General features: G+C 34.5%; 1 protein-coding gene across 3 annotated transcripts; it reads right to left on the reverse strand.

The window, feature by feature from the left end:
* LOC18790400 (sn1-specific diacylglycerol lipase beta) lies at nt 7,338–19,510 on the reverse strand. Of its 3 annotated transcripts, none has more exons than XM_007225607.2 (14): nt 18,986–19,510; nt 17,075–17,213; nt 15,629–15,848; nt 15,410–15,510; nt 13,017–13,138; nt 12,829–12,920; nt 12,528–12,633; nt 11,850–12,004; nt 11,311–11,438; nt 9,595–9,716; nt 8,886–8,983; nt 8,519–8,763; nt 7,981–8,353; nt 7,338–7,885 (listed from the first exon to the last, which is right to left on the reverse strand). In XM_007225607.2, exons 1-14 carry the CDS (start codon nt 19,268–19,270, stop codon nt 7,780–7,782), a joined length of 2,292 nt encoding a protein of 763 aa, XP_007225669.1. In that variant the 5' UTR covers nt 19,271–19,510; the 3' UTR covers nt 7,338–7,779. The 3 variants fall into 3 exon arrangements, with proteins under 3 accessions (XP_007225669.1, XP_020417799.1, XP_020418516.1); XM_020562210.1 differs by having other exon boundaries at nt 8,495–8,763; XM_020562927.1 differs by lacking the exon at nt 18,986–19,510 and having other exon boundaries at nt 8,495–8,763; nt 15,629–15,765; nt 17,075–17,186.

Consider the following 23,076-nt stretch of genomic DNA (forward strand, 5'->3'; position numbering starts at 1 on the left):
TGTAAATAATTGTGTGGAAAAGATATGTCCATATATTTCCAGTGTATATATTAACACAAGCAACTATTATGTATAATTAATTAATCATTTCCACACCAATAATTTTGTCTCACAACAATTCAAATAAATTTTTCTGTAATTTTCTACTTCATTTCTTGGTGGTTTTGTAGTTCAAAATCTATATAAAGATTGTAATATAAATATTTCATATCTCAAAAAATAATGCAGCCAAATGTCAAAAGATATATTTTCCTGATAAATAAGTAATCAAATCAGACTTCCGGCCGGAAAAAGAAAAAAAGCAAATCTGTCTGGTACCCACCTGTACCCGTATGTCTCACACAGAGACACGAGAGGAGCATTTATATAAGAATAAATGTTAAAAGAGTTGTCGAGTATACACAACTGTGCATGAAAAGGAAGATGGAAATTTTGTGGCAGGGAGTGGTTGAGTTTTTGTTTATGTGTGGCAGTTGGCCTTCTCAAATACATACGTACTTTTGACATTGGGGGGGAAGTGTTTCTTGTCAACAAAGTTACTTGAAAAAAGGTCACCTACGACTTGAAAATTAAGGTATATAAGGAATATATATTAGGTTTGATTCTTTTTTGTTTGTCAAGTAGGGGGAATATTAGGGTTTTGCATACACGAGGCTTGGCAATGCAGGTCAAATTTTGTATCTTTGCAAGATGGGAAAATGTCCCAAAACTCGTGAATCGTGATAGATTTTACTCTTGCTGAAAATGACCAACAACCTCCTATAATAGTTTTGCTTTCAAACTTTATATCGTGTTTGAATTTCCATGCCATGCATAATATGCTAATTTTCTTCATCGACATATGGATGGTGACACGGAATTTTTAAAGATTAGGGGCGATTCTGTGTACAGGGCAGGGTCGGTGCCTACCCATCTCAAATTTTTTTTAAACAAAAAAATACCTATATATGTTATAACTCTCTCTCTTTTCTTGGGTGGGCAACAACATCTTCTTATTCTCATTGTCAACAAACAGTATTCTTCTCATTCTCTCATCTTCTATATATAATTATAATTATAATTATAATTTAAAATTAAGTATTTTAGGAATTAATTAGGGATGAATTATAATTTGGGGATTTTGTTAAAATTAATTAAGGCTTTGATTTTAGGAATTTTGTTATGTTTGATTTGTTGTTGATTTTGTTGAGATGCTCTATGACAATTTGTTTGATTTTTTGTTAGTATTTTTTATTAAAATTCTTTCTGCATAAAAAGAATGTTGATATGCATAGAGATGCATTTTAGGGTAAGGCTCATTACGCCCTCCGTGTATTTTTTTATGTTTAAGAATGAAATTCACTCGTACCGTTGAGTTAAGTATGTAAGTTTTGCCCATTTGACTTTCAAATCTTGGATCCGCCACGAGTAAGGATGAAGCAAATACAATAGGTCTTTGTGTCATCAACCAATTAAGTTTTTGTTTTTTTTTATACAAACACAATTGCCACAAAACTATCATTATATATGATGGGCTTAACTAGTTTTCTATGTTTTGTTTACTTAAGGTCCGTTTTGTTAACCATTTCAATTTTAGTTTTTAGTTTTTATTTTTTGTGCTAGAGTATAGAGGAAAATGAGAGTGAGAATGATAGTGAGGATGAGAGAGAGAGAGGGAGAGAGGATGAGAAGGGAGGATGGGAGGGAGGAGTAACAAAAGTGAAGACAAAAACTTGAAAGTGAAAACAAACATATTTCAGTTTAAACTAAAAAAATTTAGTTTTTGTTTTCACTTTTATTACTCATCCTTCCTATCCTCCCCTCTCAATCCCATCTAACACTCATTTTCACTTTCCTTTTTCCTCTTTTTTCTCTGTACTCTAGTGCAAAAAAAAAAAAAAAAAAAGAAGAAAAGAATAAGAAATGATTATCAAACGGAACTTAACTTTTAACTAATTTTAATTTAATTTGAGTGTCAGATTTTCAGCACCATTTGAATAACATTTTCTCTAATGTCAATCATGTATTCCACAAAGTTTACAAAAACAAAGTCATGCAACTTGCAAGCATGCAAAAAAGCAGAATATTGACACATACATTTCCCCAAGTCGAAAAAACAAAGGCTGATTTGCATCTCTTTTACTATCTCAATCTCCTTTTTGAATGTTGATCCTGGTCTTCAAAATACCAATGTCGCGTGGACTTCCATTTGATCTCTGAACAAATCCTAAACCAAGAGAGCTACTTACTCTTTGACCTAAGTTTGATATACATCTTTTCTGAATACATGTAGCCTTGAATTGAAGCCTCCCAAAGAAAATGGCTCTATTTCAAGTGTATCTAGCCCCCTTATTGCTGTTTTATTTTTCAGTTCAAAATGAAATTTCTTTGGCTGCATTTCTTCCTACTTTTTTCTTCGACTGCCCTCAATATAATGCTTTACAGCATGCATGGTCCAACACTAAGATGGCAATTTTAATTGGCTTTGCTATTTTGTTTTCCTTCTTCCCTTTCCTCGTTCTTTCCTATTAGCTACAATTTCATTGGGTCATTGGTTTCAAATTAGTAGGCAACTAGATTTCAATAGAAGACCAAATATGAAAACGCCCTTATGGAAGGGAAATGTATGTCCTACAAGATTCAAGACCTTTGGCATGACTTAAAATGGTCATCCACCCACAGCGAATAATCAACAAATGTTATATTTTTCCCTTAACTAGATAGACTAATACAAATTACTTCCATCTAAGATATAAGTTCTGGTAGACTTGTTTGTGCCAAATTCTGCATTTTCGGGTCCGAATTTGTCATGGACCAAATTGTGGCTGATATCTTTATGCCAGTTGTGGTGATTTGATGTGATTTAGCAGAGAATTTACGTGTAAAAGCTTGAATAGGGATTATGTTGTGATCAAAAGTCTTGCACGATAAGTTAGGTTAATGATATAAAGAAGATGATAAGAAGAGGGACACACAACACAAACTATGATTGATGGCATCGGTCACAACCAACTTCAAACAGCTTACAACAATGATTCAGCTAACAATTCCAGCTAGGTTTTCACCAGTGGTCTTAAGATTACTCTACCACACACTTATGTTGGTATGATATTTTTCAGTTGATGATGAATCCAGCTAGTTGGTCCAAATTGTCAAGTCTTCCACCCGAATCCAGTCTTTATTGCTTTCTCTGTTTTTTTCCAGCTTTTCATCTTCTTTGATATTTCCAGCGAAACTATGGCTACAAGTCAAAATAATTATTCAAGTAGTTAAAACAACCAGTAATAATTTTGGTCATAAACTTGACTCAAGTAATTATTCCAATATTACGAGCCAAATTATGGCTATTTGGATGATCAAAGTTATTTTAAAATGGCCAAAAAGAGCCAATTATGGTTGTAGCCTGTACGGCATAAGCTATACACTTCTTTGAACATCTCTTCGTGGGCTTTGGATATCTAGCATCATTAGAAGATTGTACTGTGGTTTAATTATGTAGCAGCACCAGCAGGTAATTCCTAATCAATCAGAGAGTGTGTGATATATATATGTGCTCTGAGATTCACATATGGACTCCTTTGTGAACACTTTGATATATGCTCCCTTTCCCTTGGGAGTTTGTTTTCTGTGGTTGAACTAACATGGCTAGAGCTTGACCACCGTCACAAAGCCACGTGATATTAGCTGTTGTTACTCTTTCCATGCATTAATTTGTGGATTTAGTTTTTTCTTTTTCAAATTTCTCGTCTTTTCTTTGATACATTAATTCAAATCACGTGCATATGTGTCCGTGTTCGTGTGTCACGTTATAAAGATTGACCATTTCCATGCTATCTCTCATAAATAAGGCAATGTCCTGCCTTAGTGTTGTTTTCAAGTACAAGCCTCGAATTCGAGTGGCTTGTCTTTCACCTGTCACCATCCAACATGAAACCTCTGTAATGTATGTATGCAGTGTTGGATTTCTTTATATGCGTGTTCATGATCTTTCACACAATCTGAAATACTTAAAGACATACCTAACATCATCTTTCTTGAGTACACGACATCTGAACTCATTCAACCGTAGCAGCAACAATCCCAGCAAGAACAGGAACGGCTCAAGACTTCTGTTCTCTTTCAGAATATGTTTCAGCTCTCTCTTTATGATGAGATTAGGGTTAGAGAACGTGTCTGATGAGAGTAGGGCCTTGAGCTTATATAGGCTAGGTCAAGTCGTCTCTACTCATCACCAAAGGCCGACTTGACCAATCTTCCAAGCCCACCAAGCAACGGTTCATGCAAAAGGAAATAAATAGGACCCCTTAATAGGCTTCAAAACTTTTTCTTGTTCCAGAAGGTTCTGGGCCTCAAGGTATAACCTAATTTAAACTCTTATCAAAATCTGATATAACTTAGTATCTAGTGCACCGATCTAACTAGGAAACATAACATGTAGTCATTTGGATTCATTAAATTTTACCAAGCCATTCAGGGTAAGCACAAACTGAAAAGATGGCGAGTGAGGAAGAGAGCGCCATGAAGGAGCCATTGGACATGGCCACCAACAATTTCTTACAAAGACGAGTTGAAAAAGAAACGTGAGAATGAGATCATATGCTGGCAATTGGCATATATAATCCTATCCCCCTCCCTAACAGCCCCTTCTTCCTCGTCCCCTGCATTTCTCCAAAGCATGTATTGAAGAGAGAGAAATTTCACATATCGATATTAGAGTTTAATTTAATTTAATTTTTTTTAATTATGTGTGGGAATGTTTGTCTTTAATCTAACTCATTCTCTCGAGTGCTACTAAATTCTGTTACTACACACATTATTTGTCATAGAGAATTGCATACTGAGTTTGAGTGTTCTTGGTAATTGCTTCACTTTTCAAACAACACTTCTCTTACTACCATACCCATAAATCTTTGTTTGAATTGTGTTTTGGTTGGCAAAGAGATTGCAAAATCACCTTCTTGCATTTTTGTTACAACAAGTAATTAGTAATCATAGCCTCTCACATTCTTTCATGGTTAGTAAAATACGGAATGGAAAAAATACGAATAAAATACGTACGTGTTTTATTATCCAAAATTTTGACAAATTACAACTGAAATGTTCGGCCATTATATAATATTTTAATATAATATATTTAATTTTTTTAATATATATTATTTTTATTCAATAATATGTAAAAATTATGTGTATAATACGTGAATTGTGTGTGTTATTGAAAATTTTTGTAAAAAAATACGTGTATTAAACATGAAAAATATGTACGTACGTGCGTATTGTATGTTTGCATTTTTAAAAGCGTGTATTTTACTGAGTCTTTAAGACATGTACAAAAAACAGATGTATTATTGAAAAATACATACATACGTTATAATATGAATATTAAACATGAAAATGCTAAATTCATGTATAATACGAGGACTACAGGCAATATTACAAATTACGAATGACAAATGACAAAGCATGTGAGAGATATCTAACAAATGACAAAGCATACCCCTGCCTGCTTCAATCCCGTCCTGTTTTACGTACACTTTTAGGGGTCGTTTGGTACACAGTCTTGGCTTGGACTAAATTTAATACCATGTTTGTTTCATTTAATTCTAGTCTTAGATGGGATTGCTAATACCGGGCCCACTAAAAATACCTCATTAGGAGGAGACTACTAAGCCCATGTAGAAAGGGAGGATTAGCTAGTCCTATGTTCACCAATGTATAAGATGCATATATTATATTGTAATACCAATAACATATATTACTATTATTATTATTATTATTATTATTATTATTATTATTATTATTATTATTATTATTATTATTATTATTACATACACATATACTATAATGTACGTATATACATGTATATACACATATACATGTATATATATAAACACATATATACATATATAATATATATATAAATACATATAGAAATATACACATATATTACTATTATAATATACTCATATACACATACATATTAATATTATAATAATAGCATACATGTATACATGTATATATGTAATCTATATATCTATATATATAAAGCAAAAGGCATAGAATGGTGAAACATTTAAAATACCAGAAAATACCATTGGTTAATGCAAACATTAAGAATTGAAATTATTAATTAAATGAGGATAATATGATAAATTCATAATTTTTCGTATTAAAAAAATTAAAATTAAAAAAAAATTCAGATAATAGATCCTATTTTTATGGAACACAAATATCCATTATCTTTTTTAATTCTAAAATAAATTTAAATTTTTTTTAAAAAAAACCTCTCGCATGCGCGGAAGCGCGTGCAGAGAAGCTAGTATATATTATATTACATATTAATGTACATATATACACGTATATATACACATATATACATATATAATATATAAATACATATAGATATATACACGTATATTATTATTATAATATACCCATATACACATACATATTAATATTATAATAATAGCATACATGTATATATGTAATATATATAAGTATATATACATATATGTGTATATATATTATACCCATGTATGTATTATAATATACATATACACACGTATATACACATATACATTATATATTTATACTATATGTATATATATTATAATATATAGATACACCTATATACACATATATTATATACATGTATATACGTATATATATGTATATTATAATATATAATATATATACATATATTATACATATATTATACATATATTATATTTACATATGTATTTTATAATATATATATAATGTATATGTATATATACATACATATATAATATATGTATATACACGTATATACATGTATATTATTATTATTATTATTATTATTATTATTATTATTATAACATACCCATATATATATTATATATTATAATATACATACATATATATAAATATATGTATATGTATTATACCCATGTATATTATAATATACATATATACACCTATATATATATTATATGTATGTATATATACATATATATTTTATATATTATAAAATGCATATATACATATATATAGATATTTTTGAAAAAATAAAAAAATTCTAGTCCTAGTCCAAACATATACCAAACGTAGGATAAGTGTTATCCAACTTAGACCAAGCCAAGCCAGTCCCTAAGCATAATCCATGCCAAGACAGTCCTGTGTACCAAACGAGCCCTTATTCCTTCCAAGGGGACAATAATCACATCTCCTGGCTTACACTGCAATTAGAATCACTCTCAAACTAGCCCATAATTGATGTTAGAGATTCTTTTTGGCACATTAAATAATGACAATGTAATAAAGTGCACTTGTTAGAAGATTGTAGACATATTCTGTCATCACAAAAGTAGCAAAGCATATGCTGAGGTGAAACAGTGCATTATCATTAATGTAACAAAACTGAATTCTGGGATCACATTTTATAAACAGTACACCTCCTGTGCCATTAAGCTGTTAAACTAGCAGCTTAATGACAAAGACCCAGGAAAGAATGAGTTTGTGCAGCCAAAGTCTAAATCAAGCTGCTTCGAACTGCAAAATATTTATCTGAAATCATATACCATCACAAGATTTTGAAGATGAAGCTAGAATTACACACATAAGAAATCTTAATGGATAACATGCTATTTTCCGAGTGCCATTGAGATGGGTCATGAACAGCAGTTCACATAGATAATTCTGATGACACACGCAGCTTTGTGACGGTGGTCAAGCTATAACCACGTTAGTTCCACCACAGAAAAAAGGGAGCATATACTGAAGTGTTCACACAGGAATCCATATGTGAATCTCAGCGTACATATATCACACACTCTCAGGTTGATTAGGAACAAGCTGGGAGCTTCGAACTTGCAAACTTTGGACCTGGGATCTTTGAGCTTGCAATAACTGTTTCATTGCATCGTGACATCTAAAAAATAGAATCAAACAAGAACATAAGACAACTTCTTGGCCAATTAGAAGTCAAAGAGGAAGAATAATCGAAGGGCAACTGTATTTTGATACCTCCAAGGAAGATGGTCGAGAAACATTGATGGTGACACAATAATATCTTTGAAGCTTTCTCTGTTTGCAATATAAGCCTTATGACATTGCGTCTTCTCTTGGACTGCGCAGCCTCTACACTGAGGCATATCGAAGCTTCTTGGTTGCGGTACTATATGAATCACAAGCCCTGGCAGATACATCTCTGGGGGATCCCTAGATGTCAAACTTTCCGATCTTGGGACACTTACCATAAATTGAGACACAGGGTCATGATTTGACATGACATCATTGGAAAAGGGGTTGGTGAATTCATCATGATCACTTTGAATAACTCTGTCCTCCATGTCAGCATCATCCCACAAGATTAAATCTTGATCCTCATCATTGCACACTGCAATAGAAAAGGAATATCTGTGAAGATCCTTCGGCCACTGTGTCACAACCCTCACACACCCATGATGATATGATAGTAGAAGTCATGATGGGCGTTTTCAGCAAACATTTAACTTCAGGAAACTAAAAAAGTGGCTACCTTTAATATTAACCCGATACTCACTCTCATAGATGTGATCGTTTAGTTTTTCTTCTGTGATTGCCCTAGAAGTGACATCTGAAGCTGAATCCTTTACCTCGGTCCCATTTTGCTGGTACTTGCTTACATGGAGAAAATGGCGTGCAAGCCTTAGTATCATAGCTGTATCAGTTTCTGAATCTTGTGACATTGCTGTAATTGCAGCTGCTCGAAGCCGCATGATTGATCCAACTGATAGGCGTGAGGAGAATTCATTGTTGTATACAATGCTGCAGAGAGGTCAAGCACTTCAGATGTACATAGTAAAAAAGATAAAAATATGAAAACAAGTTACAGTTTTTGTTTTTCTTCTTTCTATACTATCAGTAGCGTTAGTGACAAGCACAATTACCTTGTAACAAATTCAGAACATGCATTTGCTACAACCGAGTCCACACATGGAAGGGCCCCATATGTATAGACATGCAAATTTGGGTATCGGTGGTATAGCTACACACAAATATATAGAGAATAAAAATGAAGAAAGTACCTTCATCAAATTCAAAATGGATAAAATTGAAAATTAAACAAGCAAAACAAAAATGATTGGTATAGATACTCTAATTGCATCAGCTTGTGTATTTTTCTCAGTTTATGTGAGCTTCCATCAACCTTGAGGGAAAGGGGTCCTTGATCAAAATTAGGTGTAAATTTCCACATAACTTCGAGTGAGCAGGAGATTCCATTAAAAGAAGAATTTTCAGAAGGAATACAAGAATGGTAGATAATCTATAATCTACTCATAAGTTTTTATTAATTTTATACCCATTACATACTGATGCTCATATAGCAATCATGAACCAAGGCAAAAAATCACAAGTTAATACAACTCAATAAAACCAAATTTCCTAGATGAGAGCTAGAAGTGCATAAAATATATTGAAACACATGGTCAGATTACTAATTGCAAATTCTGTCTGCAAGTGAAATTCACAAGACAAACATGATTACATGCCAACACTTGTACTTACAGCTTACGTACATGTATTTTCAAATCCTTCAACCATGAACTAGAAAGTATATCAAACAATCACATTACTTTCAAGTAAGAAATTCCATACTCTGAGTCCAATCAATGTGGCAATCGCACCTCCTAGGGAATGCCCCACTATGCGAATGCTATACCCTTCACACTCGCATCCAACTCCCAGCAAAGAAGAAAGAAGGCCATTTGAACCAGATTCTGCAACTCCAACATTTCGGTGGTAAGTGAGTTTATCTTTTGCCCTAATTCAATTTACAGAAACTCCTGAACAATGAAGCACATATTCTTTGAACACTTAAGATATGGATATGTATTCAATAGTTCAAATAAGTATCAGTCCACTTTTAGGAACTTTGACTTTCAGAGACGGCAAGGACATGTGACTGAGACTGTGGAAATGGGTTATTTTGTAAATGCTTTAAGAATAGCGGAACTGTTTGTAATTTTTAGAACATAAAGGTCAATATGAAAAGAAAAAAAAACACAAATAGAAGAAGAAGAGTCAGAAAGTAAAAGCTCTTTTTTACTTGCTGCAACAAATAGTAACAGAGGAGCTCGGATTTTTGTGGTTGTATCCCAGAGAAGAAGAGAAGGGCAGCAAAAAAAATAGTGTATGTAAATATACACCAAGGATCAACTGTGGACGTCTGCAAACTATGAAAACTGCAGCTGTCCAACATCCTATCTGCAGTCCAATGATCGGAATCATCTATGTTCTAGGTCATCTTTTATGGATCATTTCTGCAAAAGATCAGTCAAATAAAAAATCATGTAGCCATTTGATTGCCATCATCATCAATAATATTTTATCCCACAAACTGTATTTGTCTGCATACTATTGATGATCAAACGGTTTTTGACTAATTCTTTTGCATGGATAATCCTTTAGGACGGACCTAGATGGATGGTTTCAATCATTGAACTGCAGTGGGACGTGTCCAGGATAGTGGAAATTCGCACTTGTCAAAGTCTAAGAATGTCCACTCTTGCACCTTCTTGAAATAAAAAATTTATAACATTTTATTTCATATCCAAGTTTGTGGAGAGTTATTCTATCATTGTATGCTACAGTGTCTTTATCCTGTATCGGCATCGGTGGAACATAGTTCCTAAAAAGTTTAAGGAGAAAGATTAAAATAAAATGTTACAAGGTTTTATATAGGGTAAGTTCTCTTGTCAGACTTTTATTGCCAGACAAATGCTTATGTTTCCAGACTGAATGTGGACCACAGAAACAAGGAAGAGTCTACCTAACCAATGGTCTAGAACATTTATCTGTTTATATACATATATGATAAATATATCTTTAAACTTCAGTTTTTTTTGGCACACAAAAGATCCAATCTACATAACTAGTGACAATTAAAAATTCTAGTATGTCATAAGAGGGCCTAGATTTGAAATGCATTGAATTGCCAAATTTTGAAATGCCTGTAGTTTATAATAAAAGCTGATTAGAGATGAAATTGTTTAGAGCTTATTGTGGTCAAGTCTATCAGGAAACTTCTTATCCCACTGCTCCAGTCGATACTAATATCATTACTTTTTTTATTTTATCAAACATACAAGTAACTAATTTAAGACACAAATACATTATGCTGTAAGACAAAAGAATAAAGAACTCCAAGACAACATTCTTAAAGGGGTAAATTGATGTCAAATCAATAAAGGATAATAGAAGTTGGATGTGAGTATACCAAAACAGATTCCAAAGGAATCTGTTAGGACGGATCAGCATCACAGAGACCAACGAGTTTGAAGGAGAGAGACAACAAAAAAGTCATCTATTTACCATCATCTCTAGGACTAACTTCAATTTGCATGAAGAGATCCCTTGCAGCCTCAACAATACCAGAGTGCCCATGGTGCGGGAAAGATGAAATCACGGATTGTCTCACTTCAGCATGAATATTAGGGCTACTGCAAACAAAACAAAAAATAAATGAAAATCTGAGTGCCAAATACAAATACAGTGCCTATGGTGTGGGAAAAATGCAGTAAACACAAGTTAGTGATATAAACGGACAAAACCAGAGGTCCACAACCAGGGAAACGTTATTGCTTCATTAGTTTCATCTACATCTTTTATTTTTCTACTTTCTTTATTTATTCTTTATTTATTTATTTATTCCATCTACAGACTTTCACCACTGTAGTTTACAGTTTAAAGTCAATCATAACGTTTTGAGACTCTAGTAAGGAGCAAATTATCAGACCACAAACACACATAAACATAACCACACAGATACAGATACAGATACAGATACAGAGAGAGAGAGAGAGAGAGAGAGAGAGAGAGAGAGAGAGAGAGAGAGAGAGAGGAAGACATACTTTATCAATCCATCCAAATCTTCAACAGAAAGAGCACATTCCCTACATAAACTATCAGTTATTAGATCTTCTGGGGTCTCAGTTCCCCGAACAGCAATCACCACAGATCTTAGATGATGCAGAACAAGAACAAAGTATGCAGCTTTACACTTTGCCTGAGACAGAAAATATATATAAAAGATTCTTTAGAATATAAGCATGCTTTATCTCCCACAATCCTTCATTTGAAGTTCATAATGATGGAACATTCTTTGCATGGAACTCACTATTAATATTTTCTTTAGAAAAGACTAGGCATATTATAAATTTGAACTCTGTTTCCTTAGCATGTGATATTTTGTCTCTGTCAAGAGGCATATGGGGCCACATTGGTATGAAATGGTTGTTACTGCATAGGATTGGTTGGAACTTGGAAGAACCATAAAACTCACTGCATATGATGCATTTTAAAGGATTTGAAATAACTAGACATAATAAATAAATAAAATGTAGGTTTAAAACGATTCAATGTATAAGTGTATCAATCAAATAACACACACACACGCATAACACTAAAACAGATCGAACGGTTGAGCGCCCCATCCCTCAAATAACACTATTTGAGAGAACCCTCAACTGAAGAGGACTGTTGGAGTGTTGTGAGGCATTAGAGTAAGCAATGCTATCAGGATAACTCACCTGGTTAACACGCCCTTTCCTAAGCACCTCGGGGGATAGTTTAACATATTTTAGAAAAGCTGCTGCATGACCTCGCAACCAATTATCACCATCAAGTACGGGTCGCCTACGAAGGAAGAGGAAAAATAATTACCAAATATGGCAGTAAATGTCTACAACATTGCAAAAACAAATATTTATTTTTAAAAAGAAAAGAAATTGTGATTAACTCAAGTTTAACAATGTCTATAATTATATTAGCCAAAAAACGCAGTATACATTATTACATGTGCATGAGTAAGATACCCGATGGATTAATGACCTGTTACGAGCCCATGGGGTCAAAATCCCTTGCCTATTGAGCCACACACAAGGAAATAAGAAAGGATTTCTTCCAAAATCAAGCAATGGACCCTGCAGGATGCAGTGCTTATAAATATAAAAAGTGAATAATAAAGTCAAAAAAAAGAAAAAGAAATGCGTACTTAAGAAAATACTTTGTCATAATACCGTGTAGGCAGCTTCTGCAAACTTATGAAGATCTGCAGCCTCCCTGATCTTTTCTTCAGGTGTCTCCATGCACTCTTCAAAGGATTTTGGTGACTGCCCCTGGTTCCGCAAAAGGGCTAGACCTGGACAATATATTGTACACACAGTGTCATGCATGCAAAACAAGAGACATGAAAGATGAAACTGGGAACGAGTAACTTCAGGTATAAATCAACTATGGATGCATTAACAAGTGAAACTATGATGTAAATAAAGGTAACAACAGCCTGATGATAGAGTTATTGCAAGTCCTGGACAACCAAGTCTAACTACTTTATCTTCTACTAGGCCGATGAGATACCCACAAAAGCCACTAATGGTTCAACAAACATCTTACTGCTCTCCCAACTGTACCGTGTTAAAGCTGCAATTAAGCTGCAGAACACCAATGAAGCCAGAGACCTTAATTATACTAGCAGATTAAAGAGCTGAGCAACTCCAAATATTATCTTTGGCTCCCTAAACACTACAAAAGAGAAATGCCAAAACTGAAAGTCAATGGCTTGCTCTAAACTCTACTCTAATGGCTTGCTAGCTACTTTAACAGTTGTTGTGCAATGTAACTTTTTGCTGGATTATGGGTGTTGCACTATACATTGCACAACTTGATGCCAGCAGATAAACTCAATAGTATCAATGACTGGCTTGTCTTGTAGTCTAGGTAGGGCCATACGCTCTTTTTTCATATATTGGTATCTTGACCTGCACAATCTTGTTGCTTGCACGGACATTAAAAGTATAACTACAGAGGATTGCACCCATGTTTAACAACTTATAACATTTGCCTTAACCATTAACTCTTCGACCATGAATATAGTCATATGCCTCTTAACATGAATTAGATGTAATAGAAATATAAGATATAGATAATACTCCAACATCGTTGCCAAATATGTCAAAAATTCTACATTTATTTACATAATTTATTTTCAGTGTCTTAAATAAGGGTCATATTTTTCATTATCTCCTCATTGGTGTGTACTGTGCAAATCCACAATTGAAACAAGTAGAAGAAATTTTGTGATGGAGAGGAAAGGTGGACTCATTGTGGGACATGATTAAATTCTTTGCTTCTCTCTAGGCTTCTTCGTCTAAACGGTTTAAGGATGTTCCTTTTATTTTAATTATTTTGGATTGATTTTTTTTTTTCTGGTCTAACAGTGTGAGTTTGATCTGTCCTTAGGCTGGTCTAGTGGTTCTTTGTTGTCCTTGTTTTCAGTTCCTGATGGACTTCTCTTCCACATTGCTTTGTAGTTTGTACTATATCTGTTTTTAATAAAGTTTATTGGTTCCAATTAAAAATCAGAACATGCATCATGCTTATGTTATCAACTGATCCCAGCTTAAGATCTGAACGAAGACCTGTCTTGTTTAACAATCCGCATAATGTATAATCTTTTACATCAAACTAAAAATTATGACCTATACACTTTTGGCCTGTGTTGTTTGAGGCCTCTAATAATGTAATACTTATATGTAAAAACAAAACCCACAAGACTTTTAGTTCCAGGTCATTATCAAATTGCATTGGCTTAAAATAGCAGAAACCAATTACTCTCTCCCTCCAGAGATCTGCCTTGTTTTTAACCCACGGGAAAAAATCCAAGGATAATGTATTTATGAGACAGGAAAATTATCATAATGTGAAAAGAAAACGCTTTACATTCTGGTAAGGTATCTTGATGTGAAAAAGTAAATTGTGTTGCATTTGGATAATGTATATGTTTCCCAAATACATTAATTATTTTTCTTCTGCACAATATTATATTCATCACTGGTCTTGTTTAATAGATATTTGGCAAATGTTCTCCCAAAATAGAAAACTTCGTGTACAACAGACAAGTAGCATGAAAATCACGGTACTTTTAACTTTGAGAAAATGTTAGTAGTTATTATACTCAATAGAAACATTTAACAAAAATATATGCATACACATATACAGTCCATCCATAGAAACAGGTAAACAAATCAGTGCATGAGGGACCCAATTCAAAGGCGAAAAATAATTGTGCTTAGTCTAATCTTATGGTTTCGGGACTTGGATTAAAGATTTCTAAAATTTCTCACGTTATAGTTCTGAAAATTCTCTTTTTATCTGTTCCACTGTTTGATTCTGTGCATTGAGTGGCACGTATATGGTAGCACTTGGAAGCCACCGAAAGTCAAGAAAATTCTAAGTCAAAATTTAGCTAAATTAATACGAAATAAGCATTAGAATAATCCCTAGATTATACTCTCGCAGTGTGAACATTGGAGACGTAAAATCACAAAATATATGCATGCATAACTAGAAAATGTCAGGTACAAACAACTTGGTCATTCACAATATGAAACTTCACAAGTTCAGACAAAACCTGCCATGAGTTCCAGATGTCCTGTGCCGGCTGCACGATAGGCAACAAGATCACCTAGTAATCGAGCTACTGAGAAAACCTCATCTTCTTCCAATACACTCCTGGATAAATAAGATGAGACCAGAAAAATTAAAAAGTATAAATAGATATATATAACGATATGCATGTCACTGTCCTTGTGTTCTGTATCCTGTACGTAAACCAAAATGCAGGACCTACAAGTATTTGACTCGCCCCATACAGCACAAAGCCTCACGAATGCCATGATCAAATACCTCCCGGTAATGAGCCTTCCATGCATCATCTTGGGTTGCATAAAATGATCTCCATTTTAAAATATCAGTTCCTGTAAAACACTGTAGCAATGCCGCAAAACACACCGTGATTACAAAAAAGCCCATTAAATGTTTCTTCCATGGAATATTGCTCGAAGCCGTCCCTGCATTACAAGCATTGCCACACTTGTGATATTCCACATGAAATCAGATTCCTATCACTTTAACATTGCCCATATGGTAAAAGGCAAGAAGACTTTTATGACTTTGTGTATTTTCTAAGTTCATGCATTGTGTTCATCTCTCATCATACCATGCAAAGTAAAACATGAAAAGTTTAAAAATTAAGAACCCCATCTCACATTTAAATTCTTTCGTCATCACTCCCATTGCTCGCATTGTCATAGCATTTAAAATGATATGGCTTCTAGTGCTGGTTCATCAAGTGAAAGATTTGTGATTTCCTACATGGTTTCTTCATATATCTTGACTGTAACAATGGCATGTTGGTGAAGTATCCTAAATTCAAAGATGCCACAAGCAATATGCATTTAGAGTTTCAGATACCCATCGATTAATATCTGTGTAGTGGGAGTATCAGCATCCAATACTCTGTACTTGTGAAGGTTTTTGAGGAATATCACAGGAATGGACCCAATCGCTTTCTATGGTCATTTTCAGCAACTTTACATACATGCTTTGATGTAACAGTGCTTTGAGGGGTAAGATTCATTATGTTCTCCCTGACTAGGTGTATTCTTATAAATTTATTTTATTTAACAAAATATCCTCATACTGTTGATGCTGACCAATAATATATATGTTTTTCTCTACACCACAGCCAGCCACCCTCGTCATTACAGTTGCAACATACAGAAACTAATTCTATAGCCCTAAATATTTTTACCCAAATCCATGATGCAAACAACCAATATATTTCTGTTTTATTTTCTCTTTAAACTAATTTTTTCCTCTCTTAAGCGTATAAACTCTGCAACAATGTATTAGGTCTGATTTAAAGAAACTAATGGTTTATGTCCAGATCAATACAACCAACCATAAGGAAAACAAGGTGATGTTTGTAAAAAAATAAAAAAAGAGCTGAGGTCAAAGATAAATTACTGATTAGGGAGAAATCTGCTAAACAAAGAAAAAGTGAAAACCTAGGAGCTCATTCTGTCAAGAATAACTGTATACGAAATAAACTGCAATATAATGTATGATTTTGTTTGGGCAAAAGGCACCACATGTTCACAATGCTTATGTTATACCAATTTATCATTCTTAATTTTTTGTGTATCTCCTTAAATTGGAAATCCTTGTCATTTGACAAAAAGAAGTAAAGGGAATGTCTTAAACATGGATAAACAAAAGAAGAAACACACCTTACCTAAAATACAATGGTTTGTTGTTTCATTGTGAGACATAAAACTAGCCATATTGTACAGAAGGTAAGAAGCACCAGCAAATTGCAGAACCGTAACAACGGTAGCAAATCGAGTCCACCAAAGCCACTTTTTATACCTAACCTGTTCATTAGAAAGTACTTTTTCACTGTAAATACAAGCATTCTGATACAATAAGTTTATTACAAATTTATTGACAAAAAAAACGCATACATAGAGAGGGAAACAGTAAAATGCAATTCATATATTGGAGTACCACAATAAAAATATGACGGCACACACAATTCACTCCCAAGGAGGCAGAAGGTGATGTAAGTTTAACATCTTTCGGAATGGGCCCCAAAAAAGTTTCACTATTACAAATTCAACCCCCATAATTACTCAAATCATGCATATAACTTATAAACAAGTAGCAGATTTGTGGTTTTACAATTTATCTTTAGCTGGTTTGCAGCCCCATATTCAAATTTGCAAATTCTGAAAAAACCCCTCACAAATAATTGTATTGTTTGTCCATCTTCCATTTTTTAATTGTTCTGTTTCTGCTGTATAAATCAAACCTACGGCAGATTTCATTCTTCGATAACTTTTGTTTTTGGTCTTAAAAAATTACCAAAAATTCTGTTACATTTGAGTTTTTGGCCATATGCCTGATTTCCAGTCACACCACATTCAGATTCATAAGGATTTTACTGGCTGAAATGCTAATATGCCTCCAGAAGAGGTTGTCAATATCATTGCACGTAAAGAGGATCCAGAAAAAGAAGGTTCAAAGCATGTCCAAGTTGTTGAGACTTTTTAAATAGTTACGTGACAGCTCAATGTTCTCTCCTTCCCCTAGTCACTATTATTCACATCTTCAGTGACATGACAGGACCATCTTGTTTTTTCTCTTCTGTTATAGGGGAGACACACAAGGACATGGTGGGACTCAAACTCTAGCCTTGAGCTACAATCCCCCCCACTAACAGATTCTCATTTAATTGCCATTCTTTGACAAAGAGAAACCCACAAAAAGTGTACTTGAAGGCATGTTCATTCATAAGAACTTGCTTGGACACAGTGATGTGAACACGAAGAACACTTCCTCCAACACAAATACTCATTATACAATAGAACTGACTTCAGCATTCACCTACCACCAATAAAGAGTTTTCTTTTCTTTTTTAGATAAGTAACCACCAGACAAATATGAATAGGAAACTAAATTATCCTTGACATAATAATGCTTCATAGTCAATATATTAAACATAAACAAGTGAAGAAAAAGTATAATAATCCGATATAGCACCCTTCCTAACTCACATCCCATCTAGTTTGTAAGATTTTCATAATGAAACCATCTGGTCCAAGAACCTTATTTCCATTAATTGCTACCAAAAACTCTTCCTCTTCATAATTCTGTTGAGACACTCTCTATCCTCATTAGATAGAGAACAAGGATTAGGCATGTATATATGTAAAACCCTGCTATGCAGTGACTAACTTCGTCCAACCCATATTCGACAAAACTGCTAATACTCAGTTGATAAGGTGACTAGTTCTCTTTTGGAAAATAGCATGCCAATGATAGTTTATGTATCTATCCTCCTCCTTAAGTTTCTATGTCCTTGCAACGAAGCTAAACATTGTACATCATTGCAAAAAAAACTTCCGTACCCCATATCTTCAAAGTGAACAATCATTCTTAATCACTCAATAAACACCATATTTCTAATCATTCGCATAACACATAATAAACAAGTGGCAAAGCATGTATCAAATCTCCGACTGTATACTATCCCTTCAAGAGTAATCAGCACAACATCTCAAAATCCTTAGTTTCATTTTCTCGGCAATCAAAAAAGAATAAATAAATCAAGCATTCAATCAAAGGGGAAAAAATGGTGAAATACCCGTGTCTGGTGGCGGAAAGCAGTGTCAACGGCGGCAGGGCTAACCGCCGGGGAATGCTCAAGAATGGTCATGGCGGTGGCTTCTTGGGCGATGCCAGTGTTAACCATGATGCCAATTCTGACGGTTGCCATGAAAGAAACAACCATCAGAGGAATGAGGATGTGGCGATTACAGGAAGGAAGAGCCCAGAAGACAAAGAAGCAGCCGAGAACGAAAACCACGGCATTGGCAATGCCCAAGATTATGGCGGGCCATCTCAAGTTCTCGATATTTGAGACCCACATTGCCGCAATTCCTCTCTCTCTGTCTTTGATTAAAAATTGAGGGCTCAGTGTGAGGCGACGTCAGTTTGTTGGTGTAGGTGGTGGTATATGATATAGACGCGGATGGATTGGGAGGGACTTTGTTTTTGTAAATTTTGTATGTTTGGATGCCAAGAAATTGATTGTTGTTGAGCGTCTGAATTTCTGAACCGTTCGGAAGAAGGAATTGAAAAGAGAGCTGCTATTTTTACCCAAATGTTCTGTTTCTCTATCATATTATCTTCCCACCCACTCTGTAAATTTGAAAAAACACAATCATATCTTTCTACTCACTATTATTCTTTAAACACCCTTTAATTATTAATTCAAGCAAATTCTTTTTAAGTTAAAAAGGTCTGCTAACTAGTAATGTCATTTAAATTTAATCTAATGGCTGAAAAGTTGGCATATCACAATTAAATATAAATAAATTGCCTCATACTTGTGCCAGTTTGACATTACTTATTTGAAGTGATAAGTGATTTTAAAAAAAATTTGGGAAGCATAGCTCGTTTGGTAAACTATGAGAAAATCACTTATTGTAAAAAATTGATGTGAGAGAAAGCTATAAGGGAAAGCAGCTAATGAGGTACTTTCATTTTCTGATTATGCAGGAATCAGTTTCAAAGAGGTGCTAGGTTTAATAATTATGCAACAATTATTTTCTGATTATATAGGAATTAGTACCAACAACACTTTTAACAAAAAGTTTACCAAACGCCAAATTGCTTTCTCTCACAGTTGATTTCTCTCACAGCAAATTTGGCAGCGATTATTTTCACAGCACAGCAATGTCAAACTGTCGATTTGGCATTTACTTATTTGGGGTAATAAGTGATTTTTAAAAAAATTTGGGAAGCCTATCCCGTTTGGTAAACTATGAGAAAATCACTTATTATTAAAAATTGTTGTGAGAGAAAGTTATAAGGGAAATCAACTAATGAGGTGCTTTCATTTCCTGATTATGCAGGAATCAGTTTGGAAGAGGTGTTGGGTTTAATGATTATGCGAAAATTATTTTATAATTATGCGGGAATCAATACCAACAACACTTTTAACAAAAAGTTTATTAAATGCCAAATTACTTTCTCTCATAGCTGATTTCTCTCACAGCAAATCTGATAGTGATTATTTTCACAACACAACAATATCAAACTGGCCTAATATACAATGAATTCGAATTATTTGTTCTTAGTTTTTTCAAATCTTTCTTCCAAGAGCTATGAAAACCATATTAAAAACTGAGAACAAATAGTATAAATTTGACTTTCAAAACAAATGGTCTGAATCTTTGTGTTTATAAACCACTAAAATCTCACTCTTTCTTGCTCTTTAATTTCACAAACAATTGAACTTCTCACTATTTACGGGTGATTTATATTTCTTTTAATCAAATGCCAATGATATGAAAATGAGGAAAAATCGGGCAATTGAAGAAACTTTTATTCTTTAATCAAATGCCAATGGGATGAATTAATGCTAGGATATGATTCTCTCATTTTCACAAGTTATGAACATAACTTATGTTGAAAACAAATCAGATCTTGGAATAGAGGATGGTAGAGAAGGTGCAATAATATGAGATAGGAAATTTCAAGAATCGCCCGTAGTTAAAAGCTGCTGGCTGTTCTCAGTTTTTTTATAAGAAGCTGAAGGCTCTGACCAAAGCAAAAAACAAAATTGAAGGCGCATGTACTTGGGAAGCGAGAAATTTGACGATTGATATTTGTGCTTTGGATTTTTTTAACTTTTTTAATTTTAAGGTTGAGGCAATTGTTTTGATTTTTAATCCTTTTCTCCAAGTTCTTAGAAGTCTTTTCACAAATGGGTAAATTTGTCTTTAAAATTTTAAAAATATAGTGGGTGGGGAAATAGGATTCGTGGGTGAAAATAGCAGCACCCATTGAAAATTACATAGAATTCTAAAATGATGGAATTTAGATTTCCATCATTTCAATTTCAGGCAATTAAATATTTAAGTATTTGGATTTATATATGTCGAATTTTGTAAATGACACTATGAAAATTATTTTGGTAAAAATTAAATTCGGGAATTTGATGCCCCAATTTCCACAATTTTTTCCACACATCATTAAATAAATTCTGTGCTTAAAACAAAGGGTGATGATCGCCCAAAAGAAAATATCCCAAATATTTCAACTCAACACTGACTATAGGGGTCCAATTGTTCAAACCCGCTATACCGAATTTGTTCAATCGTTTGGTTCCATTTAGTCCTTGAACTTGTGCCCAATTCACACTTTTATCCTATAAGTGTAAAAATTGCTCATGTACATCCTTAACTCCACTTTTGGTAGCACAGTTGGTATTGCGATTGTGGGAGCAAATATTTTTGTCTCCAATTATAGCACGGCTTGTGGAAAAGAAGAATATCGCTTAAATTAATTAATTGAACCAATTTATTTGGCCAATTAATTAATTTGGGATAATATCTTAATTATAGGATATTATCTTTATTTAATAAGATATCATTAATTTAGATATTATCCTAATAAGGAGATATAATCATCATCAAATTAGGATATTTGGATCCCAATCAAATCCCTAATGGACTCAATCTCCACAATTTGGGGAAAGAATAAACTCCTTCCTAATAAGAGTTATATTCTCTACGAAACCCTTGCCTCCGAGGCTTCTATAAATAGATGACTTCATTTATCATTCAAGGTACATCTAAACCTACTTGGAAAACACAAGAAAACTCTCCATCTCTCTCTCCCTAGCCACTGGCGACGCCACCACCGCCGTTGGCCACACATCTCTCCTCTCTCCATATATTACATACACGGCTCTGGCCACCACACACAGCTCCGGCCACCCGGTTCTCACCCTAAAGAAATTTTTGTGCTATTGTTTCACCTAGATTCAATCGAACTAACTTAGGCATCGGAGAGCCTTTGGCCAACACCCCCTTCCCCCCCGCCACCCCTCCCGGGTGTGGTCTATTTACTTCGTTCTTTTGTATATGAATCGAGGAAGACAGAGAAGGAAAATTGAAGGTTGAAGATTTACAAAGTGAATATTCTCCCGCGAGATTATTTGCACAAACATTTAGTGCTTTCATTAAGAGCACAAGTTGTACTCCACCCGTGCTCAAGGAATCCGTTCGTCCTATTTTCCAATCCACTGAAACCTTCCAAATAACCAAGGTTGGAAGCAAGCGCACTAGGAGCAAGACCGTCGCAATGGCTTAATCCGCGATGGCCCAAAACCACTCTTCCCACGATCCCACGATCGAAGTGGTGGCTCCACCACCTCACGCATCCATAAACTAGCAGCAAAACCTTGTTGTCGGACAACCCCATCGGGCCCTGCCACTATTATACAGCCCCACGACCAGTTCTACTTCGCAAGGCCCAACGGTCGGCACAACTGTGCACCCTTACGAATCCACCGTCATGCCCTTGCCGCCACACCACCTTGCAACGAGATCTAGCAATCTTCGGCGGCCTCACGATTGGATCTAAAGCCCACCATCATGGCGTCGCCACCGAACATGGTGGACTTACTGCTATCACCGACTTTGGCCCAATCTTGGAGCAACTTCAATCATTCCCTGCATTGCCTCTGCACTCGACGTACGCTCCTGTGTACACCTTTAACGAAACCCTAGCACGCGTACAATTGGGCTCCACACAATTCTCTCATCCTAGTTCACGAAGTTAATTTGACCTCAATCTGAGAGTTGACCAACTAACTCAGAGAATGGACGACCAAAACCACTTTGTGAGGTAGCTCCTCAACTAAATAAACTTGGCTCAAAACCT

This window comes from Prunus persica, chromosome G1 (assembly GCF_000346465.2).
Source record: "Prunus persica cultivar Lovell chromosome G1, Prunus_persica_NCBIv2, whole genome shotgun sequence".
Lineage (NCBI taxonomy): Eukaryota > Viridiplantae > Streptophyta > Magnoliopsida > Rosales > Rosaceae > Prunus > Prunus persica.